Genomic DNA, 24244 nt, shown 5'->3' with positions numbered 1-24244 from the left:
TTTCTCCATAGTAACATAGACTCAGTGTTTACTCTTCTGTTTCTTTCTTCTGTCACGATTGATGTTGTCACTGTGGTTGTCGTTGATGCTGTTATTGTTGTAGTTGGGATGCTGTTGCTGTTGTTGTTATCGTCATCACCAGCTCATTGGTCATTGTTGTCACTGCTGTTGCTGTTGTTGTGGTGGTGGTTCTCTCATCACCAGCTCATCGACCATTCATGGCATCAGTAATGAATTAAAAGCAATGCTAGTGTTGTAAACATTATCAAACTGCTTGTTCTCAATGAATGTATTTTGCTTGTTTACTAATTTGCTACAACAAAGCATTTGATGACTCCCTCTCAACACTGGGTGTTAAAACACCTGAAAGTCACAGGCAGGTGAGACAATGCACCCCAGATCCCATTTAGAAGTGATGGACATCAATATTTCACCATTTTTGTGGCTTATCAACATCACATACCTGAATCAAACCAGGGACAGACTGAATTGCCAGTCTATGACTATATATAGTATCTAAGACTTTCAGGTGTTTTAACATTCAGTGCAATGAGGGAGATATCCTTCAGGCAATTTACTGCAGCGAACCGGTGAACAAATAAAGCACCTCAAGTATATGCAATCAATGATATACAACAGATAAGAAGACCTATATTTGATTATGTGAAGAAGAATTTAAAAATTGCTATGCTAATCACATAGCCTCCTTCCAGCATAAGGACAAAAGCAAAGCTACTAAGTTGACTAGCTACATATGGAGTTTGAAAGATAATGAAACACCACATGTGATTCAGAAGAAAATAATTGAGAAATCCATACCTTATGTTAATGGATTGAATAAATGTAGGCTTTGTTTAGCTGATAGAGTGCAGATCCTGTTCAGATCTAAGATCCCTAGCTTTCTACTGAACTTTAGGTCTGAAATTTCCAGCAATTGCAAGTGTATGTATAAATATATTTTGAAGAATTGAAAAATTCCACCTATTCCTGACTAACTTGTTGATATCTTTCCAGCCTTATGATTTAAAGTCTAAGGAAGATAACTCTTTAACCTTTTTACTTTTCACATTTTAATTTGTTTTTGGTTTGTTTTTTTTAACATTCTACATTTTCTGTATGCTGCCTTCTCAGTTTTTTTCGCATTTCTTCTCTTATTTAATGTTTTTAGTTCATTATGATATGTGGTCTGTGTCTGATGAATATATTTGAGATATTTCCCAATAGATGAAACTGTAAAAGACATGTATTGTGTCCTTTAAATAAATAATATATACCTCTTACCAGATGGAGTATGTTTTTTGCTGAATTTTCTATCATGGAACAGTACATTATATATATATATACACAGTTTGGTCATAAGTTATTTGTTACAGATTGTATTTTCCTGTGAATTTAATGTTAGGGTCACTATAAAAGGCTGTAAGTAGTTGGCTGTTTTACAGAGGTCAGAGGGGAAAAAACTTGCACGCCTTTGGTAACTGCTTTTGTTGCAGATGTTAAGAAGAGGTTACTTGTGAGAAAGTGAAATACATGCAGCGTCCGATAGGGAAAACTGTTCCCTCATACTCCAAAGGGGTTCGTATTTATACATGTTGGAAGATGAATGTAGGCCAGAGAACATTGGGAAGTAAATTAGCTTATTTATGTTAACCTGTATTTAATCCAATAATGTTCACTTAAACAATGAAACTTATCTAAGTTTGACAGTTGACCCTCACAATTTTCTAAGAGTTAATGTCAAGAACAAAGGAAAGGATCTGGTAGAAAAATCTAAACTACGATTTCGATTCCTAGCTAAGAATCCAATACACACACACATCCAGTTATCTCTAACCTAGCCGATTTATAATCAAAGGCATTCCATTTTTCAGTTATAATGTACACCAGACATCCAAGGTGTCCTTCAAAAAAACTTTTGAGAGACCTGCAAGACATGGATATAGAGGTCTTCAAAACAAAACTCGACGCTTTCCTCTCCACGATATCAGACGAACCAATGGCTCGAAATGAGACACAGTTTAGGGCAGCGATGTCAAATTCTCTTATACACATTCAAAATATATAGTGGTCATAGTTGGAATGCTCGTAAAAACTGAATCATAATTCGAAGGCAATAAAAATGGAATAGTGACATTTGAAATGTAGGGTGTTATAGTTAGAACGCTGTTAAAAGACTGGATGGTCACAGCCGGAACGCTTTGAAAAAGAAAATGAATGGTAAATTAGACGCATGCGCAAATGAATCAGATGTGTTATTTTACATTTTGAAACCTTTGTATGTCAGGTATTTAAAGTACATGTCACATCAGTAGGCTATTCCCCCGATCATCTATTTATGTTATCTATTAAGTGGCTTACTTGTATAAAAAAGATAAAGGTATTTAGAAAGATATAAAAGTAGAAACACTACTAGATATCTACGAATTAAATCACAGGTATTTCTTAATTAACTATTATCGAGACAGAAAAGTAGAATATTTGAAGATAAAACAACGAAAAGATTACAAATAAAAACAACGAGAAGGAAAAAAGATAAAGGGGAGAGAAAGTGAAACCGGTGAAGATTGAAAATAGTCTCTTGCAGAATTTTATTTACTAGATTATCGTTTTCTTAGTAATGATGTTATGCCACCGAAATTATGTACAATAATTAGTTCAGTAATAGTAAATTAGTATACGTTAGTGCGTGTATTTATTTGGGGTGGGAGGAATGACTCTTCCGGAATATAACAATAAATTGATATAGCTATCCCGAAAGTCCGCTGATCAGAGATTACACACACCTTGTGAGATTGGTTTAGTAGTGAAAATGTAGTTGTATGTAACGGGACGAAGGACAAGAAATCATAGATATACATAAAAAAAGTTTTTTCAGACTTGCATATAATTTCGCGTACTGTGAAGGAAGATAAGGTCTTAAGTTTAGGGCAGGGTTTTTCTTGGGAGCGGGCTTTTTCTTTGACTTATTTTTATTACTTGAGACCTTAGTTTCACTAACCACATCAATGCGTGACAGTTTGTGTGGCTTTCTCATAGGTAATTGTGACGGATAGTCGAGTGGTATTTCGTCTGCCATTACGTTCCGAGTTCAAATTCCGCCGAGGTCGACTTTGCCTTTCATCCTTTCGGGGTCGATTAAATAAGTACCAGTTACGCTCTGGAATCGATTTAATCGACTCAATCCCTTTGTCTATCTATGTTTATCCCCCTGTGGGCAATAAAGAACTAAATATTTAATGTAGTGAGCATTAATAAGTAAATTAGAAGAGTATTATTTACTAGTGGAACCCACAGAAAGAAAAAGATTAAGAGCAGCTACTTAAGAAAGACAGGATGATTTGTATTATTTTTTTTAATCTTTTTTTTTTTTTATTCTGCTGTTATTTCACTTCTAGTCACAATAATATGTGTGATTTTAAAATTTCCCTCTGCTAGGTACTTTAAATCTCTCTTTTTCTCTCTACCTCTTCAATAAACTTTTGAGAGACCTGCAAGACATGGATATAGAGGTCTTCAAAACAAAACTCGACGCTTTCCTCTCCACGATACCAGACGAACCAATGGCTCGAAATGAGACACAGTTTAGGGCAGCGATGTCAAATTCTCTTATACACCAGATGTGACATCAAAACTCTTGATTGGACTATATCAGGTGGAGGAGAAGAGCCATGCAAGGAACGTGAAGAGAGCACAGTATAAAGACGGAAAGTCACGGTGGTGCTCCAGCACACACACCATAAATAAATAACTATGTATGTAATTCTCCTCTTCATGTCTTTAACATTTCTCTTTTTCTTCACCTCTCACTTTCACTAATCACATGAGTGACAACATAACGCATCGGCTGGTTATCTGCTCTCTTTCACTCACTTTCACATTCCTCTCACTCCTCTCTAACAAACTAAAGTGTGAAGGAAGAGGTAGAACAATAATATTAAATCGTAACATAATTGCCAATCAAGTGTGGTGTCCCTATTCCACACTGACGTTTCTAGTCTCAGGAAGACATCTCCTCCAGCTGGCGAACGACACACATTCTGTATTTGCGAGGGGAACTGTCCTGTATAGGACGTCACACTTGGTTGGCAATTATATGTTACGATTCCGTACTGCTACTGTTTTTATCTCGCTCAGAGGTTTAATAATATCAAAGATTTAGTACAATGAAACAAAAAATTCCTTTCACTATCAATACACCACCACCACCATTATCATCATCATCATCACTATAGTTTTCAATAACAGAGCTCGTTTCATTTCATTTCTGTCCAGCTTTTTGTTTATATCTACTTTTTCTTGTATCTCTACTCTGACAATACAAACGCTCTCTCTCTCTCTCACACTGTAACTGCCTCCCCTGTTCATCTCTATCTGCCTTTCTTTAACCTCACCACCGGAACATCACCGTTTGCTAAATATTGTATCCTAAACATATCTTCTCTTTACCTTTCCCTCTCCACCCTACAGCACGTAGTTAACACTTCTCTTTCCTTCTTTTCTCTCACCGTCTTTTTCTCGCTCTTCGCTTCTCCCTTCAACTAACTACGTGACACATTTGGCCTTATTATACTTCTTCCTCACTTCTTCTCTACTCACTTTTCCCCTTCTTTCTCTCACTTTTACTTCATCTCCACATCTCTAACTAAAGTATAAAGGGCGAACGAACAAGCAGATTATTATACAGATATTACATTGATAAGCACAAGAGACAACTTACAATATATTCAGGTCTTATTAGACTCACTCAATGACATAGTAATGAAAGAATTCTTTGCCAAGTAGGTACGTACAAACATTATTGTAAATGTATAGATGTGAAAATTAGTGAGAGAGGTAGCAAAATTAATAACCGGAGTAAAATTAGTAATTTCTGATTTCTCGTTATTTTCTCCCTACCTGTTTAAAATCATTATATTGCTTTATTGCCTCGTCATTTTGTACTGTTGCATCATCTTCACGAGTAAAAACTGGTCAGCATAGTTGTTCTACTTGTTGAAGATGAGAGCGTTTGGTACATAGTCAGGTTTGGAACTTGTTGAAGTTGAGAGTGTTTGGAACATAGTCAGGTGACGGGTACTTTTTTTCAAGAAATTTTTCCTCAACTTTGTCCTTGGAGCGGGAGTATTTGTCAATCGCCTGATATCACGAGTTGCTAGAATATTATCCAAGTGATTGACAAAATCTAGCTAATCATGACTTCGCGTCGTATAGCCTCCAGCAACAATCTTTTTTGGGGGGCGCATTTCCTTCTGAGCCTACCGACTGGTGTAAATATCAATACATCTAACTGCTAGACAGAGAGCATTGACAGACACTGTAGGAGTTGGCCAACAGAGATGGTGGACAGCAGCTGACTACACAAAGGTCATGAACAGTTGGAGGACCTTACGCCATTAGAAATCAGTAGCCAGCAAGCAATTAACAGCAGATTATCTGCTGCTACACCATGAACAAAAACTCCATCGGCGTTTTGACATTCGTAGTAACAATATTATTTATTTATTTATTGTGTATACGAAAAGAATAAATTCAGTTTATCAAAATCCCAACAGATTCCAGTGTTCTTTTCTGTGCAATCCGAGTGTAATTGAGGTTGGTAATAATAATATAATTGAATTGAATAGTCGGTGAGCTGGCAGAATCATTAGCACGCCGGGCGAAATGCTTAGCGGTATTTCGCCTGTCTTTACTTTCTGAGTTCAAATTCCGCCGAGGTCGACTTTGCTTTAAGGCGGCGAGCTGGCAGAATCGTTAGCAAGCCGGGCGAAAAGCTTAACGGTATTTCGTTTGTCTTTATGTTCTGAGTTCCAATTCCGCCGAGGTCGTCTTTGCTTTTCATCCTTTCGGGATCGATAAATTAAGTACCAGTTGCGTACTGGAAGCCTCTCCCTACAAAAAATGTCGGGCCTTGTGCCTAGAGTAGAAAAGAATAATATAATTGAATAATCTTTGGTGTTTAACAATCAACATTCTTTCCTTTGTTGGATTCCAAATCAAATTTTTTGCGAACTAATGTCTAATTTTGAGCATTGACTAATTTCAATAATTTCTTCTCTTTAACAACATGGTTCATAAATATATTGGGAAGAGAGTCACTCCAGCAGATTGTGAAGAAACTATAGAGAATAAGTTATGTTGAGTTTCATTAATTTCATATCATGTTCCATTTTCCCTGATCCTCTTTCATTTAGCTTATATATTTTTTTTTTTTTTTTTGCTGCATTTCAGGTCCTTCTGATGACTAAGGGTGCGTATTGATGTGTATGTGTCTGTTTTCAAATGTTACTCTGGAGTTTTGAAGAGACAAATTTACCTCATCTTGGGTGGCTCGTTTTGCCCCAGCTAAATTTGTCTTTTATATGCTCAAAAAGAACGGTGATAATTTTCTGAAATAGTGTTCAGATTATGCTATAATATTTTAAATGCATTTTGAGAAGGTCATTTACTAGGCTGATTAAGGTTGTGAACATTTGTAAAAAAAATATATTTCTTCTTAAAATTAAGGATGTTGCAATATCTCGTCATTGTGCCCCCCCCCCCCCCCAATTATATTTTAGGTAACAAATTACCGTGAAAAATTTCTCAGGGGAGAATCTGTGTGTGTGTGTACATAAAACAAAGGCTGGCATTTATACTTTTGATTCTGTAGTCACAGTTGTTTCATTAAAACATGGAAAATACATTTTATGATAACCAAAATTCACAGAAATACGACAACTTTAACATGAGATAACTTGCGATGTACAATATTTTGTTAAGAAGGCTAAGAGAAAAAGTTGTTTTGTATGACACATTCTACCAGTGTCCCAAGTTTGAAAGTGTTTCGTTAAGAAAACAAGTGTTGCCCGTCAAATCACAAAGATCCACATATACACATATATATACACACACACACATATATATATATATATATATATATATATATATATATATATGTCCTTCTGGGGCTAAAGCAACAGTAACATCCACCCCTAGGGGTCAGCCACACTTCACTTTATCGTGCAGTTACTTTTAATACTTCATTTAGAGAATTAACATTGCTTATATATATATCTCTTTTACTCTTTTACTTGTTTCAGTCTTTTGACTGTGGCGGTGCTCCAGTCGAGCAAATCGACCCCAGGACTTATTCTTTGGAAGCCTAGTACTTATTCTTTCGGTCTCTTTTGCCGAACCGCTAAGTTACGGGGACATAAACACACCAGCATCGGTTGTCAAGCGATGTTGGGGGGACAAACACAGACATACAAACACATACACACATACATATATATATACATATATACGACAGGCTTCTTTCAGTTTCCGTCTACCAAATCTACTCACAAGGCATTGGTCGGCCCGAGGCTATAGTAGAAGACACTTGCCCAAGATGCCACGCAGTGGGACTGAACCCGGGACCATGTGGTTGGTAAGCAAGCTACTTACCACACAGCCACTCCTACGCCTATATATATATATATATATATATATATATATATATATATATATATATATATATATACATATATATATATACATATATATATATATACATATATATATATGTATATATATATATATATATATATATATATATATATATATATATATACATACATATATATATATATATATATATATATACATACATATATATATATATATATATATATACATATATATATATATATATATATATATATATATATATATATATATATATATATATATATATATATATATATATATATATATATATATATATATATATATATATATATATATATATATATATATATATATATATATATATATATATATATATATATATATATATATATATATATATATATATATATATATATGTATATATATATATATATATATGTATGTATATATATATATATATATATATATATATGTATGTATATATATATATATATATATATATATATATATATATATATACATATATATATATGTATATATATATATATGTATATATATATATGTATATATATATATATATATATATATATATATATATATATATATATATATATATATATATATATATATATATATATATATATATATATGCGTAGGAGTGGCTGTGTGGTAATAAGTACTCATTGGTTGAGCCGAATCATTTTGAAATTATTTAACTCATATATATATGAGTTCAAAAAAGAAAGAAGACAAAAAACAATAACAAAAAACAACAAAGTGAGGACGTGATACAGATTGTGTTACTGGACGCTCGGGAAAGGGAAGAAGTATATATTTATGTATGTATGCATGTATATATATTGATGTATATATACATATATTTATGTGTATATATATGTGTGTGTGTGTACATATATATATATATGTATATATATGTATATATAGATGTATATGGATAGATGTATATGGATAGATGTATATGTATATGAGAGATTTATATGCATATATATGTATATATATAGATCTACATACATCTATACATATAGATATATATATACATGTAGATCTATATATATACATATATATGCATATAAGTCTCTATATATACATCTATATATATACATATACATCTATCCATATACATCTAAATATATACACATATATATATGCATACATATATACACATATATACATGCTTATATATATATTTGTATGCTTGTATATATGTGAGATAGCTGTTTCACTTTTAATAGTTTCAGTATTAATTCTGAAAGTATTAAACTAAAAGTATTATGTCACATTACAATAGAGATGTTATTGCTACACTTCTGACACGTAATACTGAAATAGTGTAAGAGATAAGAGATTGCTCCAGGCTCGCATTAGGCAAGAAGTTTTAAATTTTTGGGGGGCTCATGACACTGCATGGATTCTAAGTAAAGCATGTATAAAATTTGAATGAAATCAGTTGGGTAGTTCTCGAATTTTAGTGATGCACACATTCAGACGGACAACAGACAGGTACAGATTCTCAGTTTTATATATATGTTTGTACCCCCACCATTGTGTTTGTACCCCCACCATTGTGTTTGTACCCTAAGCATTCGACAAAAGGCAGTGCTCCAGCATGGCCGCAGTCAGAATGACTGAAACAAGTAAAAGAATAAAAGAATAAAGATCATATTTGTGTGTGTGTGTGTGTGTGTGTGTGTGTGTGAGACGCCACTTCTTGACAATAGGTGCTGGTTTGTTTACGTCAGCGTAATTTACTGGTTCAGCATAAGAGACTATTAGGATAAGTACCAGACTAAAAAAAACAACAAAAAAACAAGTAGTGGGGTCAATTTGGTCAACTAAACCCTTCAAGGTGGTGTCCCAGTATGGCCGCAGTCATACTGGGAAGAAGAGAATAAAAGAAAAAGTGTGGAGATAAAGACATGGTTCCAGGTTCATTCCCGCAAGTGTCTTCTACTATGGCCTCAGGCCGATCGAAGCCTTGTGAGTGAATTTGGTAGATGGAAACTGAAAGAAGCTTTGTCGTATACTCTTTACTCTTTTACTTGTTTTAGTCATTTGACTGTGGCCATGCTGGAGCACCGCCTTTAGTCGAGAAAATCGACCCCAGGATTATGCCTAGTACTTATTCTATCGGTCTCTTTTGCCGAACCGCTAAGTTACGGGACGTAAACACACCAGCATCGGATGTTGGAGGGACAAACACAGACAAACATACACACACACACACACACACATATATATACGACGGGCTTCTTTCAGTTTCCGTCTACCAAATCCACCCAAATCCACTCACAAGGCTTTGGTCGGCCCGAGGCTATAGTAGAAGACACTTGCCCAAGGTGCCACTGAACCTGGAATCATGTGGTTCGCAAGCAAGCTACTTACCACACAGCCACTCCTACGCCTATTATATCTTATACGTATACATATATATTTATGTATTTATTTACGTAGGTGTGTCTTTGTTTGTGCTTGTCTCCCCACCATCACTTGGACAACCGATGTTTGTGTGTTTATGTCCGTGTAACATAGCGGTTCGGCAAGCGAGGGAAATACAATAAGTGCTAGGCTTACAAAGAAGTCCTGGGGTCGTTTCATTCAACTAAAGGCGGTGCTCCAGCATGGCCACAGTGAAATGATTAATACAAGTAAAAGAATAGAAAAATGAATGATTTTGTTAAAGTACATTCTTTTGCACTTATAGAAAGAAAAAAAATGCAAAATACGTAATCGTCGCCGATAGGATTCGAACCTATGCGGGGAGACCCCAATGGATTTCTAGTCCATCGCCTTAACCACTCGGCCACGACGACAACCGTACACGAAGGTGCGAATTACTTATTCTGGATGTTGAATGTTGAATGTTAGTGCAAGCGCTAAAAATTATTTATAAACAGCATGAAATCTTTATTAATGAGTAAATCATAAATAGTGGAGATAATCGAAATGCTCTGCTTTTTCCGGTAGAAAGACATATTAGTTCGAAAGTATACTGTTTCAATATTTAATACTTTCTCTCTGAATATTTACGACTTAACGTCAACCGGAGTGAGTTGCTGTGAGAGAAGAATTAAAGCTCGGCCTGAACATGGCTTGTTTAATTAACTTATTTAGCCGGACTTCGTTGTCTTCGTCTGGATCTCTTCATTTGTCATCTTCTCATCGTTTAGCGGTATTAAATTTACGTCCTTGGTTATTTCATCGCAGTTCTTTGTCGCAATCCAAATATGCCAAGCAGGTAAGTGAGAACACACACATGCAAACACATAAGTATATACACAAACGCACACACATACACATATATGTGCGGGACGTTGAACATTATCACTTTTGCGATGTTTTATGCAGTTTATTTTGTACCTTAAGATATTTTAAAGTAGAAACTTTATTACAATTTATCACGTGTTATGATGTGTCTCTATTTACCTTCAATGACACTCACTTGTCATATTTTAAACAAACTATACTTAAAACAAGTTCAACGATAAGGTCGATACCACGTCGATCCTTTTTATGCAAACCTATGATTCTAAGACTAGGGGTGTAATTTGAGAGAATTTAGCTGTGATGTTTAGCAGGTCGAGCAATTGTCTACGTAGATGGTCCCTCGTCGGTTCGCATATTAAAAAAAAAAAGCTCCGAAATTCAAATATTGCCAGTATCGATGTTACTTTACGTTTTTCATACTACCTCATCTTTAATTTACTGTGTACTCTGTGAAAGAAATACATAAATGGGCGGAGGTAAAGAATACGTAAACCACCCGTTTTCGGCCTAACCCTGACCTTAACTCTAACCTTAAACCGTAACCCTAACAACCGGGTGTGCGTATTCGTTACCTTCGTCCATAAGGGTAGCTAAGAGATAGTGAATTTAACCTTTAATGTTAAAATCAAACTTTGTATAGTGTAAAATAATATTACTAGTTTCAAATTTTGACACAAGGACAGCAATTTTAAGAGGAAGGGTTTCGCGATTGCATCGATCCCACTGTTTAGCTGGTACTTATTTTATCGACTCCGTAAGGATGAAAGGCAAAGTTAACCTCAGCGGCATTGGAACTCAAAACGTACAGCCAGAAGAAATGTCACTATGCATTTTGTCTGATGCACCAAGTTCTACTCGCTCGCTGCATTAATAATGACACTTTCTAATTTTTGGCACAATTCTAATAGTTTTGAAAGTGGGGTAAGTCTCTTACATCGATTCAAGTGCCCAGCTGATACTTTACCAACCCCAAAGGGAGTCGATAAATAAATACTGATGGAAGCAATAACCTGGGCGAAGTTTGAACTCGGAACGTTCAGCAGAGTAGCTAAAACTACAACATAAACGTTTAATATCGGTTTCCGTGGACATGACACAAATCTAAAATACCAGTAATTTCAGTTAGATATGGTGGAGATGGAGTATATGTAATCTGGGTATACCCCCCCCCCTTTAAAATTTTTTTTTTTTACGGAATCCTATGTTTCAGACCATGGAGAATCCGATTCTGGAAAAAAATTTTCAAAAATCTCAATTTCAAAATTTCGATTCCCCCCCCCCCTCCGGTTTTTATATAGATCCACAGGGTAAACCTAACCCTAACTCGAACCCTAACCCTAACCGTAACCCTAACCCTAACCCTGACCCTAACCCTAACACTAGTTTTGTGAGATTTGGCTGTTATTTCTAGCATGTAAATAGCCTGCTTGGTGGGGGGGAGGATTGAAATTTTTCAAAATTTTTTTTTTCAGAATCGGAATCTCCATAGCCTAAAACGTGGGATTCCGTAAAAGAAATTAATAAATAAGGGGGGGGGGGGAAAGGTTCAGATTACATATAATCCATCTCTACCGATATTTTTTTTTATTTGTGATATGAAGCAGGGTTGGTTGCAATATGTAGTAGATGAAAGGACCGCCTAAAACGCCTAAGACAACAGCTGGGACGCATTTTGTCATACATTTACTCGAAAGGCTGACATAACGACTACAACATAATAATAATGTTCTTGCATGTAGTGTCAGATATACATTTTGAACAACTCCGCTATTTACTTAGAACTGCACGTGCTATTGATTACATAACTAAAAGTTAAAGTGCATTTCTGTCTGTATAACTTTAAGTGTATTATGTATGTGCAACCGTAGCTGTTATACAAGTTATATTGAGCATAACTATAGTTTGATGCTCCCTCGATTTCGTTCCCTCGTGGTTTTCTGAAAATTTATATTTTTGATTGAAATTTTGGAGATATAGGATCTTTTTTAAAACGGGGGCCACATTTTTCATTAATGTTTTACGTAGTGTTTTTGGTACCGAAAGACTTTCAAACTTCGTATACTTATCTATTTTGTGTTATAGAACAGAAAAATATTTTTGTATTCGAATTTATTTCATGTAAAAAATTGTCATATTTCGATAATTTCAACCAATCACTGACAAGTATTCAGTTGTTTACATTTATTCCTTGGCTGATTAAGCGATGTAAAGCGTATTTAATCTCCATACCTTCGTTTTATTTGCTTTTTTCATTTTAAATTTGTTTTAACCCTAACCCTAACCCAAGGGTTAGGGTTCGGGTTAGAGTTAGGGTTAGGGTTAATTGTTTCAGAATCGTTTGTTTATGTAGTCGGCACTTAATGTATATCGGCTGAATGGACGTCAGTGATTGGTTGAAATTACAGAAATACGACAACTTTAACATGGAATAATTTATGGATTTCTTTTTTTTTTTAAGAAGACTAAGAGAAAAAGATGTTTTATATGACACATTCTACCAGTGTTCCAAGTTTCAAAGTGTTTCGTTAATGAAAAATGTGGCCCCCGTTTTAAAAAAGATCCGAGATATATTTTGTAAAGTTGAAAACTATCAACTGCGTCAAAAATTGTAGCTTCTTCAAATGTGCATGTTTTAATTTTTGTTTCTTATTTTCTTATAATTCGTGTTAAGAATCGTATTCTTAAATATTTAAAACATTGTTTTGGGGAAAAAAATTGAAAAATTAGAGAAAGGCGGATGGAGGACATAATTTTTTTTTTATTTAACCAAAGAAATTACTATTCTTGGCGAACTAGATAATTTCTGACTCTATTGTATAAGAACACCTTTAGTGTGCGCGCGAGTTTGTGTGTGTAAATAAAGAAAATGATGTAGTGGTAACGTAGTCCTCAATCATTATCAATATGACGGTCTGCGATAAGATTTGTTTTTAATTTGAGGCTCATGAAATCGAATCTAGAACTTTAATTGGAAAATGAACTTGGCGGAGGTCTGGAATAGGTCACCCACATAAGTTGCATTTTCTCTGTTTTGACGAGGATTTTTCAATCTTTTTTTCACTGTGCCCTTCAAAATGATGTGGGAAAGCTTTCTGTGAAAAATTTCTGAAAATATATGGGTTTTTTTTACCCCCTCCCCCGGACCCTCAGGACGGATTTTTCAAATTTTGAGGAGGGGTGTTTCTGCTGCATGGATTGTCTCTCTGTCTTTGGCTCAAATGATGAACCCATCACTCATTCTGGGTTGGGAAACATTCAAGGAAACCAGCTGGATCTGCCTGAAAATGTCAGATTTTCTTGTGATGTGATCAACCTGGTGAGCTATTGATCAGGTGTTGGAAGACATGGCACCCACGGAGCAGAAACCTTTGTTATGCCAGATTCATTTTGCAGAGTAGTTTCAACTCTCTCACAGAATATTCTAATAGCATTGGCTATTTGATTTATACTTTAATCACCTGTCATCCAACACCATGTGGTGAACATGAGCAATGTGGTGGAAGCTGCATGACGCCTAGACCTTGGATCATCTTCAAGACTCTTTCTTTCCTTTCTAAATTCAATTATCCACTTTTGCACTGTTGACAAAGTTGGAGTGTCATCCCTTAATGTAGCAATGATGTCAACATGAATATCTTTGGAGACTAAACCCTTTTTCTGCAGATACTTGATAACACCATGATGCCAAATTTTGTCCATTTTCAAGAGAAGTCACTATTAGTTACTTTTGAAGTCTTTGAATAGCCAGATGTCAGTTTACCTGCAATGAAACAATGCAGTTCTTAATAAGAAGAGTTGAAATTAATTCATGCAAGATTTCACAGCTCTTGCATCACTGTTTCATAGTCAGCCTATGAACTTTTCAGCCCACCTTCAAATTCCTATGGATTTTCTAAAGAAAGCCAGCACTGAAAGTTATAACATTTTTCAATATCTGTATGTGCATATTCAAGTGTGTGTGTATGTGTGTGTATATATATATATATATATATATATATATATATATATATATATATATATATATATATATATATATATATATATATGAATGAAGTTAAACGCAGGTGTTATTCAAATTCTTTTACTTCCGACACACGTTTTGAAGATATCACTGGTATTATTCCAAAGGAATAAAATGGTGTAAAACAATGTAATCTTCTCTTCAGGGAAATGAAGAAATGAAACTCGTCAATAAAACATTTTAACAGAATATGATGGATATGTATAGTGATTAACTGAATGCTATTAAGTTTTTGTTTTAAAAAACTTTAACTTTAGAGGATATACCATCAAAGGCAGCCTATAGAAAGAGGAGGGGTAAAGGAAAGAAAAGAAAAAAAAACAGATAAACGAGAAGTATATAACGATATGTAAATTAAATAAAACCCTAAAGTTTTGGAAAAAGAAATATCTAGTGAATGTGAAATGTAAGAAGAAAATTAATGTTTAAATTATATATAATGATATCACTTATATGAACTAAAGGTATGTTTCTGCCAATGTTTACATCGGTATGCACTCTCTATAACTCTCTAGCTGAGAATAACACAGCCCTGTCATGGTGTGACCCTTTTCAAGGTAATCGATCAGCAAGACACCTTGAGAATCCCAAAAATCTGATGCCATGACCTTGCCAGCTGAAGGAATGACCCTGGCCTTCTTTGGGGTAGGAGATGTGTGCTTCCACTACTTTGATTGTTCTTTGGTTTCAGGCTGGTAGTGATGAACCCAACTATCGTCCATAGTAATGAAACAAGCAAGAAAATTCTCTTTATTGGCTTCAAACAGTTCCAGATTGCTCATGGACAAAGTGCACCTGGTGCGTTTCTGTTCAGGAGTCAAAAGGCGAGGGACCCACCTTGCAGAAACCTTTGAGAACCCAAGTTCTTTTGTCACAATGTTGTTTGCACTTCAGTTGAGATGCCCAGTCTCTCGGCTATCTGACGACATGATATTCAACGATCTTGCATTATCATACCAAGAGCAAGGTCAATGTTGTCCTTGGTGGTTGCAGTTGGAGGTCTTCTTGATGTGGGATCATCTTTCACACTCTCCCTGCCCTGCTGGAATTCATTTACCCAGCATTTGACTGTTGCATATGAAGGAGCATTGTTTGTTAAGGTTCTCACCATATCTTCATGGATTTCTGATGGAGTCATGCCTTTCAAATGAAGGTACTTTATGACAGCACGATACTCAGTTTTCTCCATTTTCCTTGTAACCTCGACACTTGTTTATTAAAAAATCTGCAACAAAAATAATTAAAATATCAGAATCATGAAAATGAGCAAGAATACTCCGAAAAGATTGTACTTACCAGAAAAAATTGTTTCAGCTACCTAGCAGCTCCGTTTCTAGGTTAGGCTCAAAACTTTTCATACACCCCTCGTGTGTGTATATATATATATATATATATATATATATATATATATATATATATAATAGAGTTTACATTATTTACATTATCTACATTTGACGGATATTCGTCCTCATCTTGTTTGTTGTTAACACAACGTTTCGGCTGATATACCCTCCAGCCTTCGTCAGGTGTCTTGGGGAAATTTCGAACCTGGGTTCTCATTCCTATCGATGTTACTATTATTATTATTATATTATTATTATTATTATTAATCAGGTTGCTGCCGTGAATCGAACTCGGAACCTTGGGGTTAGTAGCCCGCGCTGTTAACCACTACGCCATATGCCCGTGGGCAATTATGGGGTGAATTTTAAGGCTTATAAATCTATTATTTTTCTATCCTTCCTCAATACCGGTTCCCATATGCTATTCATATCTGCACTCGGTCTGCTTAGGAGGTTGTTGTGTCCTAGCATATGTGCTGCTTCTTTTAGTTTTCGTATTTTCCAGTGTTGTTCCCTGTCTATTATTTTAACTTCATCCCACAGGGGGAGGTGGTTTCCATTTTTCCATACATGATCAGCTATACCCGATTTATCGATATCTCCTCGTGTCACAGCTTTGCGATGTTCTTCTACCCTTATTTTGAGGGGGCGACATGTTTCGCCTTTGTATAACCTACCACAGCTGCATGGGATGGAGTACACACAGTTTTTGGTCATATTCTCTTCTGTTGGTGGTTTTACCCGAAGGAGATATTTGCGAAGTGTTGTATTGCTCTTGAATACTGCCCTGATGTCATATGGGCCACATATCTTTTGTATCTTTTCGGAGAGGCCTTTCACATAGGGTAGACAGACTGTAGACAGTTTATTGGTTTCATCCTCTCTTTTCTTCATAATTGGAGTAGATAATATGTTCTTGGGGTAGTTGTTTCTTAATAGATTGTTACTGAGCTTGATCATTTCCTCGTGGTGGGTATCACGATCGCTACTTATATTCTTTGCTCAGTGTTTTAGGCACTGAGCAATTCCTCTCTTTACACTGTATGGATGGTGGGAATTGAAGTTAAGGTATCGTCCAGTGAAGGTTGGCTTGCGATATACGGATGTCCTGAATCCATACTCGGTGCGTGTTATTAATACGTCCAGGAATGCCAGCTGATTGTTCTGTTCCTTTTCCATGGTGAACTGTATGGATGGATTTATTGAGTTCACATGATCTAGCAGCATTTGGACATCTTGCTGGTGGGGCCAGAGAATAAAGGTGTCATCAACGTATCGCAGCCATAGGGTTGGTTTTAGTGGTGTTGATCCTAAAGCCAAATTCTCGAAGTATTCCATGTATATATTGGCTATTATCGGTGATAATGGCGAACCCATAGCTAAACCATCTTTTTGTCGATATATATCAGTGTCCATACTGAAGTAGGTAGTTTCTACACAGAAAGTCAACATTTCCATCAAGTTTGTTATTGGTATACTAGTGCGTTCTTTTAGATGGGTGTCTGTCACTAGTTTTTCTTGAATCACCGATAGTGCTTCACCAGTTGGGACTTTGGTGAATAGACTTATCACATCTAGACTCACCATCTGGTTGGATTCAATGGGAGTATCCTTGATCAATTCTGTGAAGTGGATGGAATTCTTCACGTATGATGTTGACTTTCCTGCTAATGGACTGATTATATCCACCAAGAAGCGGCTCAGTGGATGACATGCTGAACCCCTAAAGCTCACTATAGGTCTTAGTGGAATACCTTCCTTGTGAATCTTAGGGAGACCGTACATGTGTGGTAGTTTACTGTAGTGTTGAGTCAGCTGTCTGTACTTCATTGGTGTGAAGTGATCCTTGTTCTTGATCAAGATCTGTGACAACTTCCTCTCTGTTTTCAGAGTTGGGTCTTTCTTTACTCTACTGTAGCTACCATCACTTATAAGACTTGCCAATTTTTCGGAGTAGTCAGACTTGTTCATCACCACTGTAGCATTTCCCTTGTCTGCTGGGAGAACTATGATGGAATTGTCTCCTTGTAGCCTTTTGATAGCGAACTTTTCTTCCTTAGTGATGTTTGGTTTGGGAAGTTTCGCTTTCTCCAGTACCTGTCTCACCTTCCACCTTAGTTCATCTCCCTGAGCTTTCGGTATCTTTACCGCTATCTCTTCAATAGGGGCTATTATGTCCAAGTATGGAATGCGCTTGATGGTTGTCGCAAAGTTGAGACCTTTGTTCAGTACGGCTTCTTCGGAGTCTTCCAGACGTCGGCTACTTACATTAATCACTGCTTTCACAGGTGGGTGATGGACTTCAGTCTTCATTCTCCGACCTTTGAGTTTCATATTCATATTCAAGAGCAATACAACACTTCGCAAATATCTCCTTTGGGTAAAACCACCAACAGAAGAGAATATGACCAAAAACTGCGTGTACTCCATCCCATGCAGCTGTGGTAGGTTATACAAAGGCGAAACATGTCGCCCCCTCAAAATAAGGGTAGAAGAACATCGCAAAGCTGTGACACGAGGAGATATCGATAAATCTGGTATAGCTGATCATGTATGGAAAAATGGAACCCACCTCCCCCTGTGGGATGAAGTTAAAATAATAGACAGGGAACAACACTGGAAAATACGAAAACTAAAAGAAGCAGCACATATGCTAGGACACAACAACCTCCTAAGCAGACCGAGTGCAGATATGAATAGCATATGGGAACCGGTATTGAGGAAGGATAGAAAAATAATAGATTTATAAGCCTTAAAATTCACCCCATAATTGCCCACGGGCATATGGCGTAGTGGTTAACAGCGCGGGCTACTAACCCCAAGGTTCCGAGTTCGATTCACGGCAGCGACCTGATTAATAATAATAATAATAATATAATAATAATAATAATAATAGTAACATCGATAGGAATGAGAACCCAGGTTCGAAATTTCCCCAAGACACCTGACGAAGGCTGGAGGGTATATCAGCCGAAACGTTGTGTTAACAACAAACAAGATAAGGACGAATATCCGTCAAATGTAGATAATGTAAATAATGTAAATAATTCCTCATCTCTTAAATATAGAACTGTATTATCTAATCGGTACGGAGCCGACATTAGACTTCATTGGAGACACATAGAAAAACTCCATCAAAAACTAGCTCGTCTTTCAAACCATCTAACTTTCCTGTGTAGATGTAGAGACTCAAAGCTAATACCACCAGTGGATTCATATAAAGCTAGAAGAGTAGCGGAAAGGGCAGGACATGCCCTCGTCCGTGAGAGGATCCATTACAACCGTTGGAAAAAACATCAACTAAATAACGAAATCAAAGAGAGGCTATCTTCTTTACTTAGAAAAATAACTTGAGATGACGACAGAAAGAGAATCCAACAAGATCTAGGAAAATCGTACATGAAAGAATTTGAAACGGTGAAGACACGCCAGATTAAGAAGTTTATGAAACTCAAAGGTCGGAGAATGAAGACTGAAGTCCATCACCCACCTGTGAAAGCAGTGATTAATGTAAGTAGCCGACGTCTGGAAGACTCCGAAGAAGCCGTACTGAACAAAGGTCTCAACTTTGCGACAACCATCAAGCGCATTCCATACTTGGACATAATAGCCCCTATTGAAGAGATAGCGGTAAAGATACCGAAAGCTCAGGGAGATGAACTAAGGTGGAAGGTGAGACAGGTACTGGAGAAAGCGAAACTTCCCAAACCAAACATCACTAAGGAAGAAAAGTTCGCTATCAAAAGGCTACAAGGAGACAATTCCATCATAGTTCTCCCAGCGGACAAGGGAAATGCTACAGTGGTGATGAACAAGTCTGACTACTCCGAAAAATTGGCAAGTCTTATAAGTGATGGTAGCTACAGTAGAGTAAAGAAAGACCCAACTCTGAAAACAGAGAGGAAGTTGTCACAGATCTTGATCAAGAACAAGGATCACTTCACACCAATGAAGTACAGACAGCTGACTCAACACTACAGTAAACTACCACACATGTACGGTCTCCCTAAGATTCACAAGGAAGGTATTCCACTAAGACCTATAGTGAGTTGTAGGGGTTCAGCATGTCATCCACTGAGCCGCTTCTTGGTGGATATAATCAGTCCATTAGCAGGAAAGTCAACATCATACGTGAAGAATTCCATCCACTTCACAGAATTGATCAAGGATATTCCCATTGAATCCAACCAGATGGTGAGTCTAGATGTGATAAGTCTATTCACCAAAGTCCCAACTGGTGAAGCACTATCAGTGATTCAAGAAAAACTAGTGACAGACACCCATCTAAAAGAACGCACTAGTATACCAATAACAAACTTGATGGAAATGTTGACTTTCTGTGTAGAAACTACCTACTTCAGTATGGACACTGATATATATCGACAAAAAGATGGTTTAGCTATGGGTTCGCCATTATCACCGATAATAGCCAATATATACATGGAATACTTCGAGAATTTGGCTTTAGGATCAACACCACTAAAACCAACCCTATGGCTGCGATACGTTGATGACACCTTTATTCTCTGGCCCCACCAGCAAGATGTCCAAATGCTGCTAGATCATGTGAACTCAATAAATCCATCCATACAGTTCACCATGGAAAAGGAACAGAACAATCAGCTGGCATTCCTGGACGTATTAATAACACGCACCGAGTATGGATTCAGGACATCCGTATATCGCAAGCCAACCTTCACTGGACGATACCTTAACTTCAATTCCCACCATCCATACAGTGTAAAGAGAGGAATTGCTCAGTGCCTAAAACACTGAGCAAAGAATATAAGTAGCGATCGTGATACCCACCACGAGGAAATGATCAAGCTCAGTAACAATCTATTAAGAAACAACTACCCCAAGAACATATTATCTACTCCAATTATGAAGAAAAGAGAGGACGAAACCAATAAACTGTCTACAGTCTGTCTACCCTATGTGAAAGGCCTCTCCGAAAAGATACAAAAGATATGTGGCCCATATGACATCAGGGCAGTATTCAAGAGCAATACAACACTTCGCAAATATCTCCTTCGGGTAAAACCACCAACAGAAGAGAATATGACCAAAAACTGCGTGTACTCCATCCCATGCAGCTGTGGTAGGTTATACAAAGGCGAAACATGTCGCCCCCTCAAAATAAGGGTAGAAGAACATCGCAAAGCTGTGACACGAGGAGATATCGATAAATCGGGTATAGCTGATCATGTATGGAAAAATGGAAACCACCTCCCCCTGTGGGATGAAGTTAAAATAATAGACAGGGAACAACACTGGAAAATAAGAAAACTAAAAGAAGCAGCACATATGCTAGGACACAACAACCTCCTAAGCAGACCGAGTGCAGATATGAATAGCATATGGGAACCGGTATTGAGGAAGGATAGAAAAATAATAGATTTATAAGCCTTAAAATTCACCCATAATTGCCCACGGGCATATGGCGTAGTGGTTAAGAGCGCGGGCTACTAACCCCAAGGTTCCGAGTTCGATTCACGGCAGCGACCTGATTAATAATAATAATAATAATATAATAATAATAATAATAATAGTAACATCGATAGGAATGAGAACCCAGGTTCGAAATTTCCCCAAGACACCTGACGAAGGCTGGAGGGTATATCAGCCGAAACGTTGTTTTAACAACAAACAAGATGAGGACGAATATCCGTCAAATGTAGATAATGTAAATAATGTAAATAATTCCTCATCTCCTAAATATAGAACTGTATAATAGAGTTATTAATATTTCTAAGTCTCTCTAAAGGAGACTACAGCAGCGGTACTGGAAATTAATAGTTATCGCCAAGCCAACATGGCAGTCCTAAAATTAGGACGAAAGCTGCCGTGAATTAGCTCCAAGAAGCCATCGCCTCTAGCTAGCTATGTGACACACAAAACCTGTGTCCTTTATAACCTTCAAACAGGGGAGGTCAGCAACTTCCCCTTGCTGGTTTGGCATCTGCAGACTAGACTAGTTTCAGGGTGTTGCCCCTTGTCAATGCAGAGCAGCCAAGCTCCAGCCAGGCGGCGCTACTGACTGTCTGTTCGAAGGTTATTTATCTAATTTCAGTGGAATCTATCCACTGGTTTTCAGAAATAGAGTTATTAATATTTCTAAGTCTCTCTAAAGGAGACTACGGCAGCGGTACTGGAAATTAATAGTTATCGCCAAGCCAACATGGCAGTCCCAAAATTAGGACGAAAGCTGCCGTGAATTAGCTCCAAGAAGCCATCGCCTCTAGCTAGCTATGTGACACACGAAACCTGTGTCCTTTATAACCTTCGAACAGGGGAGGTCAGCAGCTTCCCCTTGCTGGTTTGGCATCTGCAGACTAGACTAGTTTCAGGGTGTTGCCCCTTGTATATATATATATATATATATATATATATATATATATATATATATATATACACACAACATACACACATATATATATATATATACACACACACATACACACATATATATACATATATATACACATATATATACATACATATATATATACATACCTATATATACACATATATATATACATACTTATATAAATTTTTTTTTTCAAAAAAGGCTTCTATCATTTTTAAGTCCATAGTGCCCCAAAATTTGAAACCCCCTGAGGAAGGGTAAAAAAATCGCAGATTTTTCCCACATTTTGTAGTGCGTGGTAAAAAGAAATATTGAAAAATCTTTGCCAAAATGGAGAAAATTCAACTTATGTGGGCAACTTATTCCAGACCTCTACCATGAACTTAACCATTCAGCTATGTTATGTCTATTTGTACATACTCAACCTTTAAATATTATATGTGTACAACCTGTCCAACTTTAGATATTTATTATGTAATTTCAGTATACATATAACTGTCTTTGTATATGCAATAAACCTCACTCTGCTAATCAGGCAGTTTTGTGTTTACTATGTTTTACTGATCACTGATGAGCTTCTATTAAACTGAAACATGTCTGTTACCGTTGCTGTCTCTTAATATATATCAACATTTTCCTTAGCATTGGCTCCTGTGCAGGTGGCATGTAAAATACACCATTTCGAGCGTGGCCGTTACCAGTACCACCTGACTGGCCTTTGTGCCGGTGGCATGTAAAAACACTCACTACACTCTTGCAGTGGTTGGCGTTAGGAAAGGCATCCAGCTGTAGAAACTCTGCCAAATCAGATTAGAGCCTGGTGTAGCCACCTGGTCCACCAGTCCTTGGTCAAATCGTCCAACCCATGCTAGCATGGAAAGCGGATGTTAAACGATGATGATGATGATGAATACAATTTATATTCATTATTCTTTGTGCATTTTTAAAAAATAAAACCTACTATAATTTCTTAAATGAAACTTTTGCTTTATAAATATACAACCACATAAAACTGGTTCTTGTCATATAAAACATATTATTTTATCATCATTTTATTTACAGTAAGACAATAATGAATAAACAAAATTGGACAGTAAGAGGTGTTAAACTGTAGTTATACCACTATTAGATAATCTTTTCTCTCAAAAGATGGAAATTAATTGATGAAAATATGAACTGTAGAAGCCACTTACTGTGATCACTTTAGGATGGGTTTTCTTAGATAACAGTAACCAGTTGATGACCTTTAGCAAAAGATTTAACAATATCTTGAGCATGTTTGGGGTTTGTTATGATAAAGAATACTAAAATCCATTTGAGATTTTTGATAAAAAAAAAAATATTTATATATGTAAACAAAAATGTTGTTACTATGAATGACAAAATGTCTTGTTCTTGGATTTGGTGTGACTTTAGCTACAGTGAAAATGTTAGTTGGTCCTTATATTTGTTGTTGCTGTTCGTCCATTGTGATTAGCTGCTGGTTGTGCTACTGTCTGTTGATGTCACTCATTTGGCATGCGTTCATTGCTTTTGTGTTGTTCCAGTGCTTGGGTCAGCTTCGGTCCACTGTTTGCTTTAAGTGGGGTTAGTTGCACTGAGTATAAAGTGGTGGCTTGGCTTGGAAAGAAGTGTGTTGAAGATGAAATTGTTGTTGGAGCCGATTCTATGCGAAATCGTGATCGGTCGGATTTTTTTAATGATATAGGTAATATTCTAGTGAACTGTGATTGCTAAATATTCTTACTACATGATTCGTCTGGCAATGAAAATTTCCATTCACAGTGAATTGAA

At 36.4% G+C, this 24244-nt stretch overlaps 1 protein-coding gene and 1 non-coding gene across 3 annotated transcripts in view; one reads left to right on the top strand and one right to left on the bottom strand.

Moving 5' to 3' along the window:
- Positions 1-10180: 10180 nt before the first annotated feature.
- Trnas-aga (transfer RNA serine (anticodon AGA)) lies at positions 10181-10262 on the bottom strand. Its single transcript has one exon. It is a non-coding gene; the product is annotated as a tRNA-Ser (tRNA).
- Positions 10263-10484: 222 nt separating this feature from the next.
- Positions 10485-24244, top strand: part of LOC106884216 (propionyl-CoA carboxylase alpha chain, mitochondrial) — an 82151-nt gene continuing 68391 nt past the window's right edge. For both annotated transcript variants that reach the window (XM_014935468.3, XM_089357291.1), the window contains exon 1: positions 10485-10687. In XM_014935468.3, coding sequence (XP_014790954.1) covers positions 10538-10687 — 150 coding nt within the window. In that variant the 5' untranslated portion in view covers positions 10485-10537. The remainder of the gene's footprint in view (positions 10688-24244) is intronic.

The sequence above is a fragment of the Octopus bimaculoides genome, chromosome 9 (genome assembly GCF_046866305.1).
Source record: "Octopus bimaculoides isolate indiv1 chromosome 9, ASM4686630v1, whole genome shotgun sequence".
In the NCBI taxonomy this organism is placed as follows: Eukaryota; Metazoa; Mollusca; class Cephalopoda; order Octopoda; family Octopodidae; genus Octopus; species Octopus bimaculoides.
This window is presented reverse-complemented; position numbering and strand designations above follow the sequence as displayed.